The 19,459-nt window shown below is 53.6% G+C and overlaps 2 protein-coding genes across 2 annotated transcripts; both read left to right on the top strand.

Moving 5' to 3' along the window:
• The first annotated feature begins 1,004 nt into the window (after positions 1-1,004).
• Positions 1,005-9,414, top strand: SF3A3 (splicing factor 3a subunit 3). Its single transcript, XM_037379746.1, has 17 exons — positions 1,005-1,157; positions 1,341-1,388; positions 1,507-1,559; positions 2,026-2,131; positions 2,591-2,663; positions 3,068-3,159; positions 3,599-3,681; positions 4,064-4,202; positions 4,549-4,617; positions 4,975-5,042; positions 5,397-5,504; positions 5,806-5,875; positions 6,603-6,767; positions 6,882-6,992; positions 7,443-7,533; positions 8,447-8,502; positions 9,117-9,414. The coding sequence occupies exons 1-17, from the start codon at positions 1,062-1,064 to the stop codon at positions 9,192-9,194; spliced, it is 1,506 nt and encodes a 501-aa protein (XP_037235643.1). The 5' UTR covers positions 1,005-1,061; the 3' UTR covers positions 9,195-9,414.
• A 3,159-nt stretch (positions 9,415-12,573) lies between these two features.
• LOC119144401 (nuclear pore complex protein NUP62-like) lies at positions 12,574-19,455 on the top strand. The gene is made up of 8 exons (XM_037379747.1): positions 12,574-12,958; positions 13,327-13,386; positions 13,845-14,344; positions 14,608-14,706; positions 14,921-15,074; positions 15,363-15,433; positions 16,077-16,172; positions 16,285-19,455. Exons 1-8 carry the CDS (start codon positions 12,916-12,918, stop codon positions 16,543-16,545), a joined length of 1,284 nt encoding a protein of 427 aa, XP_037235644.1. The 5' UTR covers positions 12,574-12,915; the 3' UTR covers positions 16,546-19,455.
• The last annotated feature ends 4 nt before the right edge of the window (positions 19,456-19,459 follow it).

Raw genomic sequence — 19,459 nt, 5'->3', positions numbered from 1 at the left:
AGCTCCTCAGGCCTCCTCTGATGTGGGCTTTGGCCAGAGCCCTGCCTTCCTACCCTCCTCTGGCCCTGCCGCCATGGCTGCAGCGTGCTGGGTGGCTACCACTGTGGTCTTCAGGCCTGTCATGTCCTCCAGCAGCTGCTCTTGCACTGAGATCCCTCTCCTGCTGGCCTCAGTCCCACTGCTGTTTTCTTCAGCGGGCAGATGGGACAGTAAAAATCGAGCTGCTCCTTTGGGTGCACCGTCAGGCTGCAGCCTGAGCCGTGATGCTGTGCCCAAAGCTGCAGTGCAGGTTATTTGTGTGAGGGGGGAGATGCTGGCGGCAGAACCCCCTTCTCCCCAGCTCCCCATCTGCAGAGAGGCTGCTTTCAGATCTCCGCGGGCCCCTCTGCAGCCATGTGGCATCTGTGCAGAGGTGGCACATGCCACCACCATGGCTGAGTGCAGCAGGGCCATGCCAGGGCCACCAGCTGTCACTTCATGCTGCGGCTCTGCCTGGGCAGCTCCCGGTGGCACCGGGCCGGTTTGTCAGAGCCAGGTGGATGCCCCCAGTCTCCGGAGGGTTCCGCTCGGAGCCGCGGGGCTGGCGGGGCCTGGGGGCCGAGCCGGCAGCACGGCGCCGCCGCGCAGCGAGCCAGGCCCGTGCCGGGCCCTGACGCCCGGGGCTCGTCCTGAGGGTGCCCGGCGGGACCGAGAGGAGCCTGAGGCGGCTCCGGGCCGCACGAGCACGGCCAGGCCACAGCCGCCTCCTGCCGGCGGCCCCTTGGCGGCTCCGGCCGAGCCGCTGCCAGCCCCGGTCGTGACACCTCCACCCCGGCACCTGGCACGGCACCGGGCACCGGGCACCGGGCCTGGCCCCTCCGTCCCGGCATCGGGCACTGGGCACCGGGCCTGGTCACTCCGCTCCGCAGCCGAGCGCCGCCGCCGGGCCGGAACCTCCGCGCCGGGCCGCGGGCCGGGCCGGAACCTTCTGGCGGGACACGAGCCGGGCAGGGGCCTTCCGGCGGGGCGCAGGCAGGACCGGAAGCGGGCGGCGGGCAACGGCAGCGGCGGCGGGCGGGAGGATGGAGACGATCCTGGAGCAGCAGCGGCGTTATCACGAGGAGCGGGAGCGGCTCATGGACGTGATGGTGAAGGAGATGCTCACCAAGAAGTCTACGGTGCGTCCGGGGCCGCGGGGAGGGCGGGCGTGCGTGCGTGCGTCTGGGCGCCGGGCCTGCGCCAACCCCGGGCCTGCGCCAGCCCCGCTCCGCGCCGCCCCCGCTCCGCGCTAATCCCGCTCCACGCTAATCCCGTTCCCCTTCTCCCTCCCTCCCCCCCGTCCCCCGCTCCTCTCCCCACAGCTCCGCGACCAGATCAACTCGGACCACCGGACACGGGCCATGCAGGACGTGAGTGCAGGGGGCCGGGGGAGCGGGGTGGGCCTGGCCTCTGCCCGGTGCTGCCGGAGCCAGCGGGTCTCACCGCGGTAACGTCCCTGGGCGTCTGGGGCTCTTTTCTGTTCTTCAGAGGTACATGGAGGTGAGCGGCAACCTGAGAGACCTGTACGACGACAAGGACGGGTAAGTGCTGACACAAACACCCCGTCCAGTGTGTGCAGCGGAGCATCTGCTGGGCACCTTCTGCGGACAAAGGACTTGGCGGGCTTTTTTAAGTCAGCTGTAAATATATGGGCAGTAACACTGGCGTGCAACACCAGAAATCAAATTTTGGAGACTAAACATGCTAGAGCAGGAGCCATGTTGCATGTTGGACACGTACATGCTATGTATACACCTTTTGTTCTTTTTTTTTTTTGTAAGTCCTGGGGGGAGGACCTGAGTTGCCTTGAAGGTTTCTAAGTGGAGGCTACGGTGTGTTCAGTGGGAGATATGACCCTCAGCCTCCAACCGTAAACCAGGCAGACTGTGAGATCTGATGTGACCTTGTGAGGTTTGCAGCCAGTCTTACTGGAGCTTTGTGTGACCAAAACGCAGCCAACGTGTTTTCCTTTCCACTTCTAATCTGTCTGTTTTCTTGAACGCACAGCTTACGGAAGGAAGAACTCAGTGCCATTTCAGGGCCAAATGAATTTGCAGAATTCTACAACAGATTGAAACAAATTAAGGAATTTCACCGGAAGCACCCAAATGAGGTGAGTAGTTATCTGCTTGGTAAGAATAAGTGGTTTGTGGTCTGTTTGGCCTCATCCCTATAATAGACTGGGGTTTTTCCCCCCCAGTTTAATTGCCGTAATATACCAGTATTAAGTACACTAAAATGTCACTTGAGAACAGAAGGTGTTGGAGGTTAGGTGGTGCTTCAGAGACGGGCTCCTGTGAGAGTCGTGTGAATAGGGGAAGATGCAAGATGCTGACCATGCTCTCTGCTTGTTGTGTGTTAGCTCAGTGTTCTGCTGCTGCGCTGGCCTTTGGTCTTGCCTATTTCATGCTGGCTAAAATCAGACTTTTTTTGTTGGTGCATGGTGAAGAAGTGCTTGGATACCTTTCAGTTAGCAGTTTTCTTGATGCAACCTATCGTGATTTGATATTAATTATTCTAGGACATTAGCTGAAGTAACCATTTTTTCTATAACTTTTGTCTGTACTTGAAGATCTGTGTTCCGATGTCAGTGGAGTTTGAGGAACTGTTGAAGGCCAGAGATAACCCGAGTGAAGAAGCTCAAAGTAAGTTTGTAGGTTTTTTTCTGAGGCTAGTCAGTTTAAGTGAAAACATGGTGCTTGCTTGAGGTATTATTTAATGAGTTATTTGATCTGTTTTGCACATTTCAGAGTTCCACCTCCCTTTTACTAAATGACTTCTGAAAATTGTTCCTTTTGTCATTTAAATTCTTCTGAACTGCAGCCCCTGGAATATTGCACAGTAGTGGTGCTCCTTTTGAGGAACATTCTGCTGTGCCTACGGAGAGAAGCTCTCAGTTGCCTGGTCACTGAATATCTCACTTGCATTGTCAGCATCTTCCTGAAGCATAGATTAGTCCACAGTTAATCCTTTTCAAGTTCTAAAGCATATGTATAACAAATAGAGGAGATTAAGCTCATAGTAAAGCTCTTTGTGATCTTTCCTATAGATCTGGTGGAGTTCACAGACGAAGAAGGATATGGACGATACTTAGATCTGCATGACTGTTACCTCAAGTACATTAATCTAAAATCGTCAGAGGTAAATGGCTGTATGTGTCTGGGCAGCTTCAGTGCTTAAGGCCAGGGTTTTTCTTTGGTTGGTTCATGGTTATTTGGGGGTGGGGGTCCTTACATAGGTAAATTTATTTCCAAGTAGCAGTGTTGAAGTCACTTTGTTGCACATACTGCTTGACAGCATCTGAATTCTGAATGCTGTGTCTCAACTCTCCTCTTTTGCTCTCTTGAGTTGATCGCTCTGTCATTAATGTGATGAGGGCCTTGTAAAAAGCCACTGTTTGCTGCTGCCGAGGACTAATAGGTGTCTGAGGCAACGTGTTAGTGTACGGAGGACCCCAGGCCTCTGCAGTCCAGAATAATGGCAAGAGCTAGTGCTTTTCTTCTGGTCTGATAGTGGGAAACTAGATGTTAATTTGGCTGCATGTGTATAAAGCTTGACTCAAAACTTTTTTTGTCCCTAGAAATTGGATTATATCACTTACTTATCCACATTTGACCAACTCTTTGATATTCCCAAGGAGAGAAAAAATGCTGAATATAAGAGGTGAGCCTTTTTGCCTGCCTGCTGCTTTTATGACAGTTGATGGGAAGGAATTTGCTTCTTACATGTGCAGCTGCTAAGAATATAATTAACAGTCAAACTCAACTCATGCAAGCCTGGTCACTGAGCTATAGTAACTCAGTCATGTGTCTGAGCCCTGAGAAAACACACAGCACACCAAAAATGTGGGAAGTTGCATTCTACTCTGGAAAGACCTTTTAAGTTATCCTTGTAACTGCTGCATCTAGAAATTGTGCGTTGAAAACTCGTAATCTTGATGACTTCCCTTTGGAGTACTAGAGGGAAAATACTTTCCAAAGATGTGCTTAGAGAAATATGTTAGAGGCTGATACTGAACTACCTGTGCTTGTGATTACTGTGCCAGGTACCTTGAAATGCTTCTTGAGTACCTGCAGGATTACACCGATCGTGTGAAACCGTTACTGGACCAGAATGAACTTTTTGGGAAAATTCAAACTGAGTTTGAGAAGAAGTGGGAAAACGGAACGTTCCCTGGCTGGCCGGTGAGCAGTTGTTAATGCCGTGTGAATGCTGCTGTAATTGTGATAGGTTTTCTGTGAATCATTTGTGTAAAGTCATCACTGACGTTACATCTTATAGCGAGGTGTGTAGCTGTGTATCACAAAGATGCAATTTAATGCTAACTTGAATTTGAAAACCAACATAACCCCTTTGAAACAAACCTTTTTTTAAGGGTTGCTGATTTTGTATCTTTTCTGTTGTTCCATTGGTCATTTTAGTGAGAGAATTTTTCTGTCAAATGAACTGCTTTTCTCGAGGGCAGAATATTGCATTGCATGAAGTGTTGTAGGATGTCACCAAGATCTTGCATCTGTTTTTTCTTGGCAGAAAGAGACCAGCAGTGCTCTCACTCACGCTGGAGCCCACCTGGACCTCTCAGCATTTTCCTCTTGGGAGGTATGTTTTCAGTCCTCTGTGCTTAGTGCTAAATTTTGAGCAGGTGGAAGCTTAGTCATTTTGTTTCTTTTCATAATTTTACTTGCTGTGCTTTTGTCTCTGGCTCTGTGCTTTCTAGATAAAACTTTTGATTATGCTGATGACTTAATTTCTCCCATTAGGGGGATGTAACCTGAAAGATCTGGTTACGCTTGTCACATTCCTCATTTTTCAGTAAGAAATGACGCACCCTTGACAGACCTTTCTTGAATGCTATTCCTTGGGGTTTTTTTCTTTTTTAATGAGTTAAAATGGACATACAATAAAAATGTATTTGTTTAATAGCTCCTTTTATTGCCATTTACTTTAATTGATCAGGAATTGGCCTCCCTGGGACTGGACAGGTTAAAATCAGCTTTACTGGCCCTGGGACTAAAATGTGGCGGGTAAGATGCTGTCTTTTTATGGTTCCTTTTCAGTTTTTGAGGTCTTCCTGTCTTGCATTACTTTATGGGATACTTGTTTTGTTGTCTCTATTGTACAAGAATTACCTTAATGGTGTTTGAAAGACAGAACACTGAGAACCAGTCAGGGGATACTGTGAATCTACCGTTTTGGGAAGTGTCCTGTACTGAAGTCTTTTGTATAGAAGAGTTTGGCGTAAGGAATGAAGACAAAGATAATAGGAAAACTCATGATCTCTTAAAAGCTAAATTTAGAATTTTGTTGCCTAAATTCAAATAGTTCTTGGGAAACGTAAAACTATGGTTTGGACTCATCTTCTCCCCGTTTCTCCACAGTACTCTGGAAGAGCGTGCTCAGAGACTTTTTAGCACTAAAGGCAAATCCCTAGAAGCACTTGATCCTTCCTTGTTTGCTAAGAATCCAAAGACAAAAGGAAGCAAAAGGTGAATTCTTAAAGGTCATTCTGTGGTTGGTGGTTTTCTCTTCACTTGGATGAGAAGTATTCTGTAGATGTCGTGACAGAGAGATTCTTGGAGTATTAGAAGCTTTTTATGTTGGACCAAATGGTCCCGAACCAAATGGAAGATATCAGAGCTGAATTTGTGCGTTTGTGCGCAGAGCTCTTTGGTACTTGTTTCTGTTTTCTTGCTGTGTACAAGTCAAATTTCTCTTTAGAAGTTCAGTGTATACATGATGTTTGCAGTTCTGGAATGGACTTCATAAAGTTTCTTTATCTATTTCCAGAGACACTGAAAGAAATAAAGATCTTGCGTTCCTGGAAGCTCAGATTTATGAGTATGTAGAAGTTCTTGGGGTAAGGATTTTATTTTGTCTTTCAGCTTTTTATTTCAGGACCATCAAATAGTGACTGGAAGGTTACCCATATCTGTACCCAACGCTTTTGTGGACAGCATGCCCAGAAAAGTTATTTTCACATCCAGAGTTGCAATGTTTTAAAGTGCATGTTAGCAGATAGCTTTTTCTGTCATTAAGTAGGATATGGTGGATTACATTTGTATTTCCATTAGGTAATTACTTGGCAGGCTTTTGTGAACAGGTGTATCTTGTGTCAGTCGCAGACCGAGGTAGAGAGGTGACATGTTCCCTTGGGGAGGCCTGTCTTTTTCCTTTTTTTTTTTTTTTTTTCCCCTTCTTCTAGGTGGCACATCAATGTAGATAATTTCTATTTTATGGCTAACTCTCAGGGTATTGCAAACCTTCACTTGTTCTGTCTTGATGCTTGCCTTAATTCCTTGCTTCATTTTGGGGTGAGAGCTTTCAGCAGGGTGGCTGTTGCCGTTAGCTTGTCATCTTGGAAGTGCTAGTGGTAGTACAAGATTTTCATGCATTTTAAGTAGGAAATGTTATACTAAAAACTTAAGCTGTTGGGCTGAGTAAAATGAGAGTTCTCTGTTTCGTACCAGTCTTCCATTCTCCTCCCTCTGTACATTGAAAAAGTGTTTCACACTGCAAGATTTTGCCCGCCCTTTGTTGCTGTCATGTTGTGTGAACAGTTCCTTCTGTTTTTTTTCATGCTATAGGAACAGAGACACCTTACTCACGAGAACGTGCAGCGTAAGCAAGCACGGACAGGGGAAGAGCGGGAGGAGGAGGAAGAAGAGCAGATCAGTGAGAGTGAGAGTGAAGATGAAGAAAATGAAATAATTTATAATCCTAAAAACCTGCCTCTTGGTTGGGATGGCAAGGTAACTGAGATTGTCAGGTCTGGAAAAGCGGGAGATCTCACTGACTCCACACTGCTCTTCCATTTGAACCTGCCTTGCCACATGTCCTCATCTTGGTTTTTCTTTGCTTGACAGCCAATCCCATACTGGTTGTATAAATTACATGGTTTAAACATCAACTACAATTGTGAGATTTGTGGTAACTACACCTACCGAGGGCCCAAAGCTTTCCAGCGTCACTTTGCAGTAAGTAACATTTTGCTACAAAAACATCAGTACTGTGTTCAGATAATCTTTATAGTAAGTAGCTGAGTCACTGGAGTACCCGTGTGGCACTTCTTCAGCTTCTAATGTATGGTCTGGGATGATGCTGCAGGGCTATGCAACTGGAACTATACATTTTGTAGGGCATATTAAGATCTCTTCTGCCAGTTTTTGTGCAGTCCTTTCTTGTTTGAACACTAATTGCAGTATCCAGGTCTGATTGGTGCAGAGTGCCTCTTGACTGCCAGTGTATTGACACTGTGTAAAATACAGAAAAAATATTTGTATGGAAGTTCTTAGGACTGGTAGATTTGTATTTTGATTCCTACATTGTTTCAATATGTCCAGATTTTAATATGCCGTGTAGTTTTTGGCATTGTGGATGAAGTGGCATTCCCTCTCATGCACTGACCTCTTACCTCTTCTCCCCAGGAGTGGCGACACGCTCACGGAATGAGATGCCTGGGCATTCCCAACACTGCGCATTTTGCCAACGTCACACAGATTGAGGATGCAGTGTCCTGTAAGTAGTGACGGCAGAATGAGGAATGTGGCATAAGAACGCCCATATTGGCTCTGACCAAAAATTTGTCTTGTTCTGTGACCAGAGACTAGTTTCAGGATAGAGGGTAAGAAACCCTGTGCATGTGGGATAATCCTTCCTTGGATCATCCCTCCCAGCTCTGAAAAGGAGAGTGTCTTCTTGGTTGGATACCTGCAGGAGTAGATGCTTGCTGGGGTTGCCAGCGAAGTGTTCATTTGTTGGCAGTTATTTGTCTGTGATGCTTTGCGTATGAAATCTCAGCCAAGTGCAGTGGGCCACCATTTCTTCAGGCAGAGTGTGGGTACATCATCCCATGTAACTTACTCATTTGATGTTTGTTAACAAGTTCATGGGGAAGCCAGAAAAAAAACTTCAGAAATGGTAGAGCGGATTTTGAAAGCCTTAACAGGACTTGGGACTTAACAGTGATTATAAGTTAAAGCGGCTAAACTGTGCCAATGTTTTGAGAGGCTACCTCTTGCAGAGGCTGTTTCTTGAATCTGCCCCACTCAGGTTAGCAGATAAAGGTTGTGGTTTCCTGGCAGTAAATTAATTCTTGCCTAGAAGAAACCAAACAAGTAAAGCCTTGATTTCCCAAAAACTGTTGTTCCTTTGGAGCTGCATCTCTGAAGTAATGTTTCTGGACCTTTGTCTCTTGTGTCCCATCCTGGATAATCACTTTAAAGCCTTGTTTGCTTTAGTTCTGTGCCTTTCAGTAAACCATACAGAGGGATGAGAAATTTGTAATGGATATTAGATATATTCCTGGGTTGCTGAAGTGACGGTATTTTAAAAGGGGGAAAAAAACCCCATCATGTGTATATTTTACTAGATTAAAAAATAGTATCTCATTGGAAATGGCCTCAGATCCTGTATGACTTTTTATCTACAGTGTGGGCAAAACTGAAACAACAGAAGGCTTCGGAGAGATGGCAGCCTGATACAGAGGTGAGATGTTGGAGGTATTTGGATGTCTCTAGCCCTGTGTACATGGGAAACCCCCCAATTACCTTGCGTGACCTGTCTGGCTCTGTCATGAGAGTGTCTAAGAGGGTCCTCTGCATGCTGGAGAGATAAGCGGGAGCCTACACTGCTGGTTGCACGGCTCCTGTTAGTGGTGATGTATGAAAAGCGCTTCTTGTGCCGTGCTGGAGGGTAATTCTGATGGGATGGACTCAGCCCTCTGTGTAAGAATCTTTTAATACCCTGGCTTGCAGTACCAATGTCATCTTTGTTGTGTGAGAAGAAAAAGAAACTGTTGTGAGAAGTGTGGTCACTCGTACTAATGCTTTTTCTTAAACTTCTGTCTCAAAACAATTTTTCAACAGTACGCAGGTACCTGTGGGACATAACAGCCTGTAGTGTAGCTTGTAATTATTCTGACTCTGGCTGAGCTCTTCTCATGGAGCCCGCTGGTAGATGCGGTGCGTGCCTCCATGTAGAGAGGTTCTTGGCAGGGTGGTTGTGTTCAGCGGGTGGTGCTGGAGATAAGATTGAAATGCTGTAGTACAGCCTGAGGCAGGCTGTGTCCGCGTGTCTCTAAACTGTTAGTTCCATTCCAGGAGGAATACGAGGATTCCAGTGGGAACGTCGTGAATAAGAAGACCTATGAAGACCTGAAACGTCAAGGGTTGCTGTAGCTTTTCCCAAGTGAACAATTTCACCCTCTGGAAAGCAAGTGGAGATGTGGCAGCAGCCCTGATTCTTCTTCAGTTTCTGGATTTTTGTATGTGCATGAATATAGATTTCAAGGATACTTTATAGAATCTCTTTCTAGTAAGCCCCTTGTGAAAAGCAGACTTGTGATGTTATTTTATATTAAAAAAACCCCTGGAAAATAAACCAGTTTTAATTTAGGAAGTGCTGAGAAACTTGTCTCCTTTTGTATGCTGGAAGGAAGAGATTGATTACAGTCGTTAAAATGCTTTTTACAGAGTTTCAGTTGTCAGAAATGATTGATTCTTATTCCCATTTTGATGGAAATTTTTATGATGAGGATTGACTTTCTGTAAAGCACACATGAACATTGCGGGCTGACAGCAAGTAACAGTCCTATACTGTATTTTGCTGTAAGCATGTGGCTTTCTTTGGCCTTCTGTGCAAAACAAACTTGCTTGGCTTAACACTGCTGCTTTTTTTCCTCCCTGTGGAGCTGGGGCCACTGGGACTTTTTTCAGGGAATTAATAATGGAGCTTGGTTTAGGTTGGGCTGCGTGGGCAGTTTGTGGTAATTTCTCCAGCACTGTTGTTGACTTGAAAGACCTGGTAGGCTGTAGTGCAGGTCCTTTCTTTGGTGACTCTCTTGAGCTGTGGTGCAGGAGGATTGAGACAGGAATGCGTGATGTGTTTAGATGTGACTGTTGTGACTTCAGGAGCGTTCTGGGTGCTCCTTGATGCCATGCTCAGAGATGTCTGTACATACATACCCCATGATATTCATGCTGCCACGTGAATTGCAGGTCCAGTGAGGAGAAAAGAGGCATTGTGCGGAGGCCACATGCATGATATGTGGCAGTCCTGCCCCCTCCAGCCCCTCAGGTGGGGTCAGAGTCGCTTGTGTGATGCCTACAGCCTCAAACAGACAGTTTCTCTGTTGTCGCTGCACAGGGCCGTTTGTGTCTGCAGATGCTGCGGAGCAGAAGGTAACCAGCGCTTCCCCTGGGCCATGGTTTGCGCAGGGGTGGTTGGCAGGGGTGGGGCTGGTTGCTGACACCGGCTGCGCACCTGCGGGGCCAGTACCCGGTACCGCAGCTGCTGCCGGTGCTCCAGGCACGCCACCACCAGCAGTGGCTACGGGCTTTTGCTGGTGCGCTGGGGTTCAGGGAGCCGACGGACAGGGTGAGTCAGTGCTGTGGGCTCTCTCCTTTCCCTGCCCCCGGGGAAGGGTTGTTCTCCTTGGGATGAGGTGGTGTTGGGTAGGCGTTGGTTCCTAGCCTGCCCTGGAGCTGGGCTGGGCTGCGCTGGCGTGGCACCCTGCTCGGTGAGGTTGTCCAAACCCAGTCCGGCTGGTGGCTGCCCTGGTTTGGAAGGCGAGCGAGACGCCAGCCTGCATTGTTTTCTCTTTTGCTCTGAGTGAACAGCCTCGGTGATCGCTTTGCAAGCTCTCAGGGAATGGTAACTGGGCCTAACTCGTAAACAGTTCTTGGATAACTTGGCCTGGGGAGCCTGTTTGGAGTCACATCTCCACTGTTTCCTCAGTGATACAGACTTTGAAGGAGAGCAGAGAGATTCCTGCAAGGGAGAGCTGGGTGTCACGGGGAGCACCAAAGCAGGTAGAACTTCCTAGAGCATGGGGGTGAGTGCAGGGCGCGGGGCTGGGCAGTGCCTCAGGGGCTTCAGGACTCCGCAGCAGTTTGGAGGCACAGGCAAGGATGTAACCAGGAGCTGTGCAGCCAAAAACCTCTGTCCAGTGAACTTGGCTCTGTCATGAAGCATAGTCACTGTTGGGAGAGGTCCGCTCGCCCTGCTGTGAAGTGGTGGCAGGTCCTGTGCCCCCCCTCAGGAGGCAGCTGCCCCGATGGCAGACCTGCCTCCCGCCCCACCTGGCCGGCCTGGATTGCTTTCCCAGAGGTGCTGCCTGCTTTTCTCGCTGGCTCTGGGTAGCGAGCTGCTCACAGCCCGAGGGCAGGTGGGAAATCCTGTGGGAAAGGCGTGTATGCCGCCGTCCTGGGCTGGGGGGCTGCAGGGTGGGTTGGCAGGGAGGGGAGGCACACGCAGAGATGGACAGGTGAGAAGGATGTGCCTGTTTGTTGTGAGCTAACCAGAAATATTTGAGCGTTGGCAGTAAAATGGCTCTTTACGATCCAGAGCATTTCCTCCCCTCGCTGGAGGTGTTGCTGCTGTGTGCCAGAGCTAACAGGCCCGTGTTTTGCTCTTTGCCAGGTCCTGGAGGCCTGTTGCATGCGTATGTCTGGAAATCGGCATTTTTCACACCAAACTTTCTTTGTCCACCCACAGCAGGAACTGCCATGGAGGGTCTCTTGCTGCCCTGAGCTCTAGGGGCTGGTGAGCGGGGTGGGGGTGCTCCTGTGATGGGTGCTGCTGCTGCCAGGGGGTCACATCTTCTTCTGTAACAGCATCAGCGAGCTGCTGCGCGGTGCCAAACGTCACCCGTACCTACCCTGCTCTGCTCCTGGCAGCCGCCTGCCGCTCTGTGCGTTGCCGTTGCCGGTGAGCACTGGCGGAGGGTTACCACACCAACGGGAGCACGTGGCTCCCCGGGGGGCTCTGGCTGCGCCCCTGGGCCCTGTCAGTGGCAGGCGGCTGTGGCAGCCTCGGTGGTTTTGGAGAGTCTCTTGGGAGGGAGCGACTGTGGACGTCTTGGGGCCGAGCCTGCGCGGCTGAGCGCTGTGCTGCGGCCCGGGGGCTTGTGCTGGAGGTAGGACGCAGACCTGCACTGGGGGTCTGCTGGGGGTCTGCCCTGCACCTCTGGGGGGCAGCTCCCTGCACCCTCCAGTAGCCGACCGTCGTGCTCGGCAGCAATGCAGGCAGGAGCTGGGCGAGCCCCCAGCAGCTGCCTTCTCCCCCCAGAGGTGCTTGCAGCCAGTGTCCATGGGTGCCCTGGGCCACACACACAGCCCAGGCACAAAGACCCGGGGAAAGCCGTGCTGCCGCTCGGCGGGGCGGCTGTGCCCGGTGCTGGCTGCGCTGCTGCTGGCACAGGAGCTGGGGCTGGAGCCCGTGCTGGGCTGAGCCGCGGGGCAGAGGCTGTTGCCCCGCGGGACCAGGCACCCGGCGCTGCTGGGATGTGCTGGGGTGCGTGGCCGTGCTGGCCGGCACCGCACAGGCGGCTCGGGGGATTCACTCCGGGGAAGGCAGCTCCCCCGTCCCCTCTGCACTTGTTCTATTCCCTTCTGCTGCGGCTGCAAGGGCCTGGCTGTCGCTCCCTGGAGTCCAGGCAAGCACCGGCGTGGTGTGCTGTGATGAGTGTGCTGAATTATTTGGCTATTTATACGTTCGATGATTTCTGGGCTGAAAGCCTGTTGTGACAGCCTGGATGTTGGTGGGTGGTGTTATTGCTGGACTCATTCCTGCCTGAAAAGCATGTCCTGCCACTGCAGGGACCAGAAAAGGAGGGCTGAACAACCTGCATCCTTCTGGTGTCCCATGGTGTCCGGAATAAAGGCTGTAGAATTTCTAGGAGGATGGTTTCTTCAAAAAAAAAAAACCTCAACAGGGAAAGTCTCTTCTATGTAACTTGTCCTGATCCTGTTTCTGCCACCTTGTCCCAAGCCACGCGCTGGGCAGTCACTGGGAGCACGTGCTGCTGTGACTGTGTCAGCACCTGCTGGACCGTCCCCTCCTGCTGCCCAGCTCTGACTGTGCCCCTTCCTGCCAGGTCCCGGCTGAAGCTGCTGGTGGATGAAGATGGCAGGTCACCGGTGGCTCGCCCCCCCTGTTCAAGGTAATGGGGACTTTGCCGCAGCTCGGGGAGCAGTGTCCGGCCCGGTGTGCCCAGGGCACCTGTCCCGGTGGTGGCTGTCGGCGGCTGTGCCAGTGGCCTCCCTGGGAAAGGGTGGCTGCGGTCGCCTGGGGCTCTGGGTGGTGGTGGGGGTATTTCTGCAGCAGGGCTGGCTCCCTGGGGCCAGCGTGGGGGGGTGCCTGGCCTCAGGTGTGTCTGTGGGGCTCCCCACCACCTGCCCGAGGGGAGCCGGAGGGGGCTGGAATTGGTGTTTCGAGGGGGAGCTGCCTGTGCTGCTGGGGAGGGTCCTTGAGCTGTGGGTAAAGCAGGTGGCAGATATGGTGGTCTCAATCATCCCCACTCCGTTCCAGGCCTACTGCTCTGCATCTTGGCTCTGCACCTCTGCGCCCAGGACCCTTTTGCCACAGCAGGTGAGCTCTGCACCCCAAGGTAAACCTGGCGGTCCTGTGGGGAACAGGGCAAAGGCAATGTGGTGCAACAAGAACTTTGCCCCTGTGCCCTCCAGGATGTGTTCTGTAGGATGGAGCTGTACTGAGGAACCTTTTCTCAAGGTTTTGACCCCAGAAAAGCCTGTTCTTCACAGGCGGCGTGGCTGGAAGGGAGAGGGGGAAGCTGTTGTAGCATCTGTCCGTAGTGCTGTTGCAGTGGCCTGTTGTATCCACCTGCTTGTTGGGCTGTCGGGCTGCTGGCTGCAAATGGACCTTGTTTGAGGTATCCTGTCACTGACTGCCATCCACATCCCAGCTGCAATGTGACTGATGCTTCCCACAGATCCCTTGGACCATGCCATGGCTCAGGAAGGGATGGAGGGCTCGCTGAGCGCAAGGTGGTGGTTTCCTTCACCAAGAGGGCATTTTTTGTCTTGCAGAGAACACCACAATCGCCAACGCCTCGGTGGCCGCCAACGCCTCGGTGGCCGCCAACGCCTCGGTGGCCGCCAACGCCTCGGTGGCCGCCAACGCCTCGGTGGCCGCCAACGCCTCGGTGGCCGCCAACGCCTCGGTGGCCGCCAACGCCTCGGTGGCCGCCAACGCCTCGGTGGCCGCCAACGCCTCGGTGGCCGCCAACGCCTCGGTGGCCGCCAACGCCTCGGTGGCCGCCAACGCCTCGGTGGCCGCCAACGCCTCGGTGGCCGCCAACGCCTCGGTGGCCGCCAACGCCTCGGTGGCCGCCAACGCCTCGGTGGCCGCCAACGCCTCGGTGGCCGCCAACGCCTCGGTGGCCGCCAACGCCTCGGTGGCCGCCAACGCCTCGGTGGCCGCCAACGCCTCGGTGGCCGCCAACGCCTCGGTGGCCGCCAACGCCTCGGTGGCCGCCAACGCCTCGGTGGCCGCCAACGCCTCTGTGAACAGTACAGATGAAACACTGGTAAGGAAAGGGATGGAAAGAGGGCCATTGGCTAGGCCGTTACAGCCCTATGGACGGGGTCTTTAGCGCAGATTATCTCTGTGAGGGCCGCGAGTCCCATGAGAGCATCTCCTGGGGCGGAAGGGGAGCACCTGGGGCATGGTGGGCAGGCGGGTGTGCATAGGCAGCCCCTCCACACAGTGAGGCCATGGCTGGGGACAGCACCGCGGTGCCATGTGAGGAGACTTTGCTGCCTGTGACACCCTGGTGTGTTCTCCCTCCAGCTCACTTGCCAGAGCTTTCAGTGCTCTGGGGAGAGGTGTTACCAGGATGGAGCCCATGCCAACAAAACTGTGACCTGCCATAATGAGACTTACTGTGAGGTATGGAGCTCGCTGAGTTGGAGGCACAGGGGGGCTGTGATGGGGAAAGTCTCTTTTCCCTTCCTTTATATTGGGAATCCACAGTACTCTCTCAAGCCTGTGTCACCATCCTGTTTCCCTTCCCTTTGTGGTGGTCTGTCAGTTATTGTTGCTCCTTTTTAATGGCATCTCTTCATACTCCTAGCATTTTGTTCCTTTGGCTTTGCTATTGCAGCTTTATCGTTCCTCCAGCACAAACTACACAGCCAGGTGCAGCAGCTCGTGCAGCACAGAGATGTGCCGGACCAACAACAGCGTGAGCACACAGCAGTGCGCCCTGGATTGCTGTGCCTCCTCCCTCTGCCTGCAGCTCAACGCCAGCTCCTATGGTAACGGCCCATAGGGTCCCTGGCAGCAGTCTGAGGTTAATGCTGCTGCACAGGAGGGGGACGGGTGGGCAGAGCCCATTGCAAAGAACTGGCTGTGGCTGCATCGCTGCGTCTCCTCCACCCTGGGGCTCGCTCTCCCCTTAGGAGCTTGGTGAGGGGACAGGGTGGCCCAGCAGCTGTGGCCGCAGCATGAGCCATGCTGGTGCCTCTGCCCATGTGTGGCTGTGGAGGGCTCCATGCATGTTGGGTGCTGGGTGCCACATCACAGGGCTCCTTGTCTGTCTGCAGGTGACCTGCCAGCTGCCACTGTGCTGCCCGCCACCACTACAGCCACCACACCCCGAGCTCCCCCCAGAAACGTAGGTACCAGCCGGGCAGATGCTGCTGCAGCCAGGGGCTCTCCTGGGGGCTGCGGCTGCCGATGCGGCTGAGCTCCCACCTGAGTGGGGTGAGAGGGAAGGTTCCCCTGCACCCGCTTTACGGGGACGAAAGCTGCCTCTGGAAGGCAAGAAAACACTTAGCGAGGTTTGAAAGAAAAGTGCATGATGAGCCCCGTCAGATGGGCCCGAGCTGCAGCCCAGCACATGCCTGGGTGCGAGCAGTTTGGCTGGGCTGCAGGGAGAGCGGTGCTAGCAGCGTGGGGAGGGCGCGGGCACCCACGGGCACTGGCACCCACGGGCACCGCAGCCTTTTCCCTCAGCTGCGTGGAGGGGAAAGTGCTTATCTCTGCAGAGCCTTGTTAAGAGGAAGGAAAAGGAGGCTTGAAACTTGTTTGCTATGCTGGTGTTTCACTGAAGTCTCCTGCAGTTTCAGATGGGGCACGTTGGTCTTTTATCTCTGTCTAAAATGCCTGAGGTAGCGGTGGCCAAACACCGCAGGACAGCGGCGGGTGGGCAGGTTGGAAAGGACCCCTCTGGAAAGAAGGGCTGTCTGAAGCTCAGTTCTTGTCCTCCTGCCCTCTGGACTGATGAATATACAGTCTCCTCTGGCCCTCTCTTGTAGGGGAAAGTGTGTGCAGCGTTCTCCTGTCACGGGGACGGATGTTTCAAAGGCAAGAAGACTGTTGCTAGATGTGTTGTCGGGCACAACTTCTGCGAGGTATGGCCTTGGGGTGAAGAGCGGGACAGCCCAGGAGCCTGCATAGTTCCTGTCAGGCCAGTCCTAAAGGCTTGGCAGGACCCTTGGGCTAACGTCTCTCTCCTCCTTCCAGATGAAGAAGATGGGCTTGAATTACATGGCGGGATGTAGCAAAGCTTGCAAGGCTGCCAAACCAGTCTGTGCTGGTGGGGTGAAGGCTGCCTGTTACCAGGAGTGCTGCCCAGCTACCCTGAAAGCTAGCTGCCTGCGACTGGATGGCAAAGTGCACGTCAGTAGCGCTGGGCAGGTGACGCTGGCCCCGCTGCTGAAGCTCATGGCCTGTGGTGTGGTCCTTCTCCTGAATTACAGGGTCTCTGCTTCCCTCCGGGGGTAAGCAGCAGTCCACATGCTCTGCAGCCTGCCCTCTGCAGCGCTCCTTAGGATCCCTGCTGCTCTCTGACTTCAGCCAAGGCCACTATCGAACACCCTCTGCTACGTCCCTGTCCCAGGAACAAGGTGGCCCCGTTGCCCACGGCTGCTTCTCCCCCCGAGCAGGTGCCTCCCACCCCCAGGGTGACCCCAGGCCTCTGCGTGAACCGCGACGGCGGTGGGTGCAGGTTGCTGGTGGGCTCCCGTTTCTGTTCACCTTGTCCTGCAGCACAGCAGCCCTGCGTGCTCTGCTTCCAGAAGAGGCTGCAGGTGCCTGCTCAGGTGCTCTGCTGGGGGGAAATCCTCCTCCCATTTTTGAGCTGCTCTGTGGGCACAGGTGGACATGGGGCTTCCTCTTGGTGTGGCGAGCCGATGCTCTGCTTCATACCTCTGGCTGGTCACGGAGATGATGCTGGTCCCCTGCCCAAGCTCCTGTGGAGCAGGGAGATCCGAGCCGCTGCCCTGTGGGATGCCCTCCTCCATGGGATGCTGTCCCCTTCCCACTGTTAGAGCACCCTTTCCACCTGCTTCCCAGTCCCAGTTCAAGTCTCTTCTGGGTTACAGTTGGAGAGGATGAATTCCTGGGGCCTCGTTACTGCCTCGCTCAGGTTTGGTGAGCAGCCCTTTGTACGTAAGCCAATGTCGTGTGCGAGGGACGCTGAAGCATGGGGTGAAAGCCAGGTCCCCTCTTGTGCCCCTGTCCTGGGTGGCTGTGCAGGCAGGAAAGCCCTTTCATTAGCACGCTTAAGCAGCAGTAGTTTTTCCCCTTGTCTTTCCACCAGCAGCTGATGCAGCCACCCTCAGGGCTGGAGCCCTCCTGGCCCAACCAGCAGGGTACAGGTTACTGACGGGCTGGTTGAGCTGCTTGGAGCTTGTCCGGAAACCCATGCCAGAAAAACAGCTTTCCCCTGGGGGCTGCTCATGTAGCATGGCAGACGTGGCTGCTTCTCTAGCACAACTAGCAGAGGTCACCACTGCTGCTCCTCCAGCCGGCCTGCTGCGTCTGCTCGGGGGCACTCCGCTACGCTTGGCTCTGTAGCCGCCCCGTACAGGACCCTGCTGCTGATCCCAAATCCCACCTCCCATCCCTAAGCTCCACTTTAAATCCCTCACCTTCCCGAGGCTGGTGAGTCCTGGCTCCTGTTTGGTGTCTTACATTTCACTGAATTTTTAAACACTGGTAATCAAGAGTCCCCCGGTGTATCCAGAGGAAAAGCACTTAATCTACACGCTAAGGAAGCTACAAAGGGGAATTCTTCCCTGCACCGCCAAAAATCTGTAGGCCTGGGAGACTTGCAAGCTAATTACGGTTTTGTCTCTGTGCTGCTGGGACTGCAGATGCTGGAATGAGTGACCTCAGGAGTAGGAACAAGAGGGTGTTAAGCCTGCTTACAAACCAGAAAATTCTGCCTTGACTGAAGGCACAGGGTCTGCTCTAGTTAATAATCTGCTTGCAGTGCAGCCTTTCTGGACACCCTCTCGCTCATTAGTTTAAAACTGCTCTGGTGTTGAAATACCTTTTGTATGACTAGGTAAGATTAGTAACTTCACGTTTCATCTCCAAGACTTAGGCAGGAAAATGAGATTAATTTAAAAGTGTCTTACCTTTCAGATGATTCTATTACACATCTATGATTGATTCTCTACTGCTAAAAGCCAAGCAGAGGCGTGAACCATAACCAGAAGCACCCCCCGCGCTCCCCCCCAGCCTCTTGCTGCATTACGTGGAGCTGGCGCGTCGCTTGTTGGGCAGAATTCACCAGTGTCGATGTGCTGTTACTGGTACAAACACACGCGCTGCTGTCCTCTGCTGCTGTCGGCTCTTTAAAGAAAAGATTGCAAAAGTATAAAACCCCATGTGTCGGTCCCTTGGGGTGTTCGGAGCGTGGCTGGGCATGGTGTGACTGGTGGGGAGGGAGGGAGGCCCAGGAGGGCCGTGGGGGTCCCGGGGGAGCCTCGTGCTGTCCCCTGCAGAAAGGCTTTGCCCGCCAGCCCTTGGGGGTGCCCCGGTGGGGAAGCTGTGGGGCTGGGTGAGCTGGACCCCACAAACACTAGCCAGCCCCTTCCCCGCTGCAGCGCGGCCGCAGCCAGCCCGCTGGAGCCGCAGGACAGGCCTTGGGCCGCGTTTGTAATTCCTTCCAGGCCACAGTGTCAGCATATCTGCAGCAAGTGAAAACAGGATGAAACCCGGGGGTTTTCTGTCTCAAAAATACCCGATAGTGCCATGTTTCTTGCAAGAGTAGAGGTTTAGCATTTACAGCAGCTCTTTCAGCCCCTTCTCCTCGTGCTCCCCCCCGCAGCCCCCAGCCACCCGTGGGTGCCGGGGGGGTGGCAGGGCAGAGGCACAGGGCGTTTGTCGTGATCTCCAGCTCTTGGCTGTTGCTGCTGCTCGGCGGGAAGCGCTGACCTGGGCCGGGCTCTCTGCAGTGCAACAGGCTCTGGTGAAGTTTTCCAGCACCTGCTTAGGCACTTTGCGTTAATTAATTTGCATAATAGCCTGGCAGCTCGGAAGGTGGCTTGTGCCAGCTGGCTCGTCTGGAAATGCAACAACAAAGTAATTCCCGGCGCTGCAAAGAAAAGAGCGGCCGCGGGGGGGACCGGGAGAGCGGCCTTGCAAACACCCCCCCGCCCCCGCCTCGGCGAGGCGGAGCGCGGCCGGGATGCTCCGGGCCTCGCCCCGGCGGGAGGCGGCCGATTGCGGACCCGCTGCCCGGGGCCATTGTTTGCGGGGGCCCCGGTGCCCGCGGGCGGTTCCGCAGCGAGGGGCTGGCGGAGCGGCCGGGGGGGCTGCGGGGGTCCGGGAGCCGCCGCCGCGGGGGGGGCCCGGCCGGGAGCGGGGCGGTGCCGGCGGCGGGAGCGGCCCCGCCCGGGGAGCGCGG

This window comes from Falco rusticolus, chromosome 3 (genome assembly GCF_015220075.1).
Source record: "Falco rusticolus isolate bFalRus1 chromosome 3, bFalRus1.pri, whole genome shotgun sequence".
Taxonomy (NCBI): Eukaryota; Metazoa; Chordata; class Aves; order Falconiformes; family Falconidae; genus Falco; species Falco rusticolus.
Note: the sequence above shows the minus strand (reverse complement) of the source record. Positions and strands in the feature narration are given on the sequence as shown.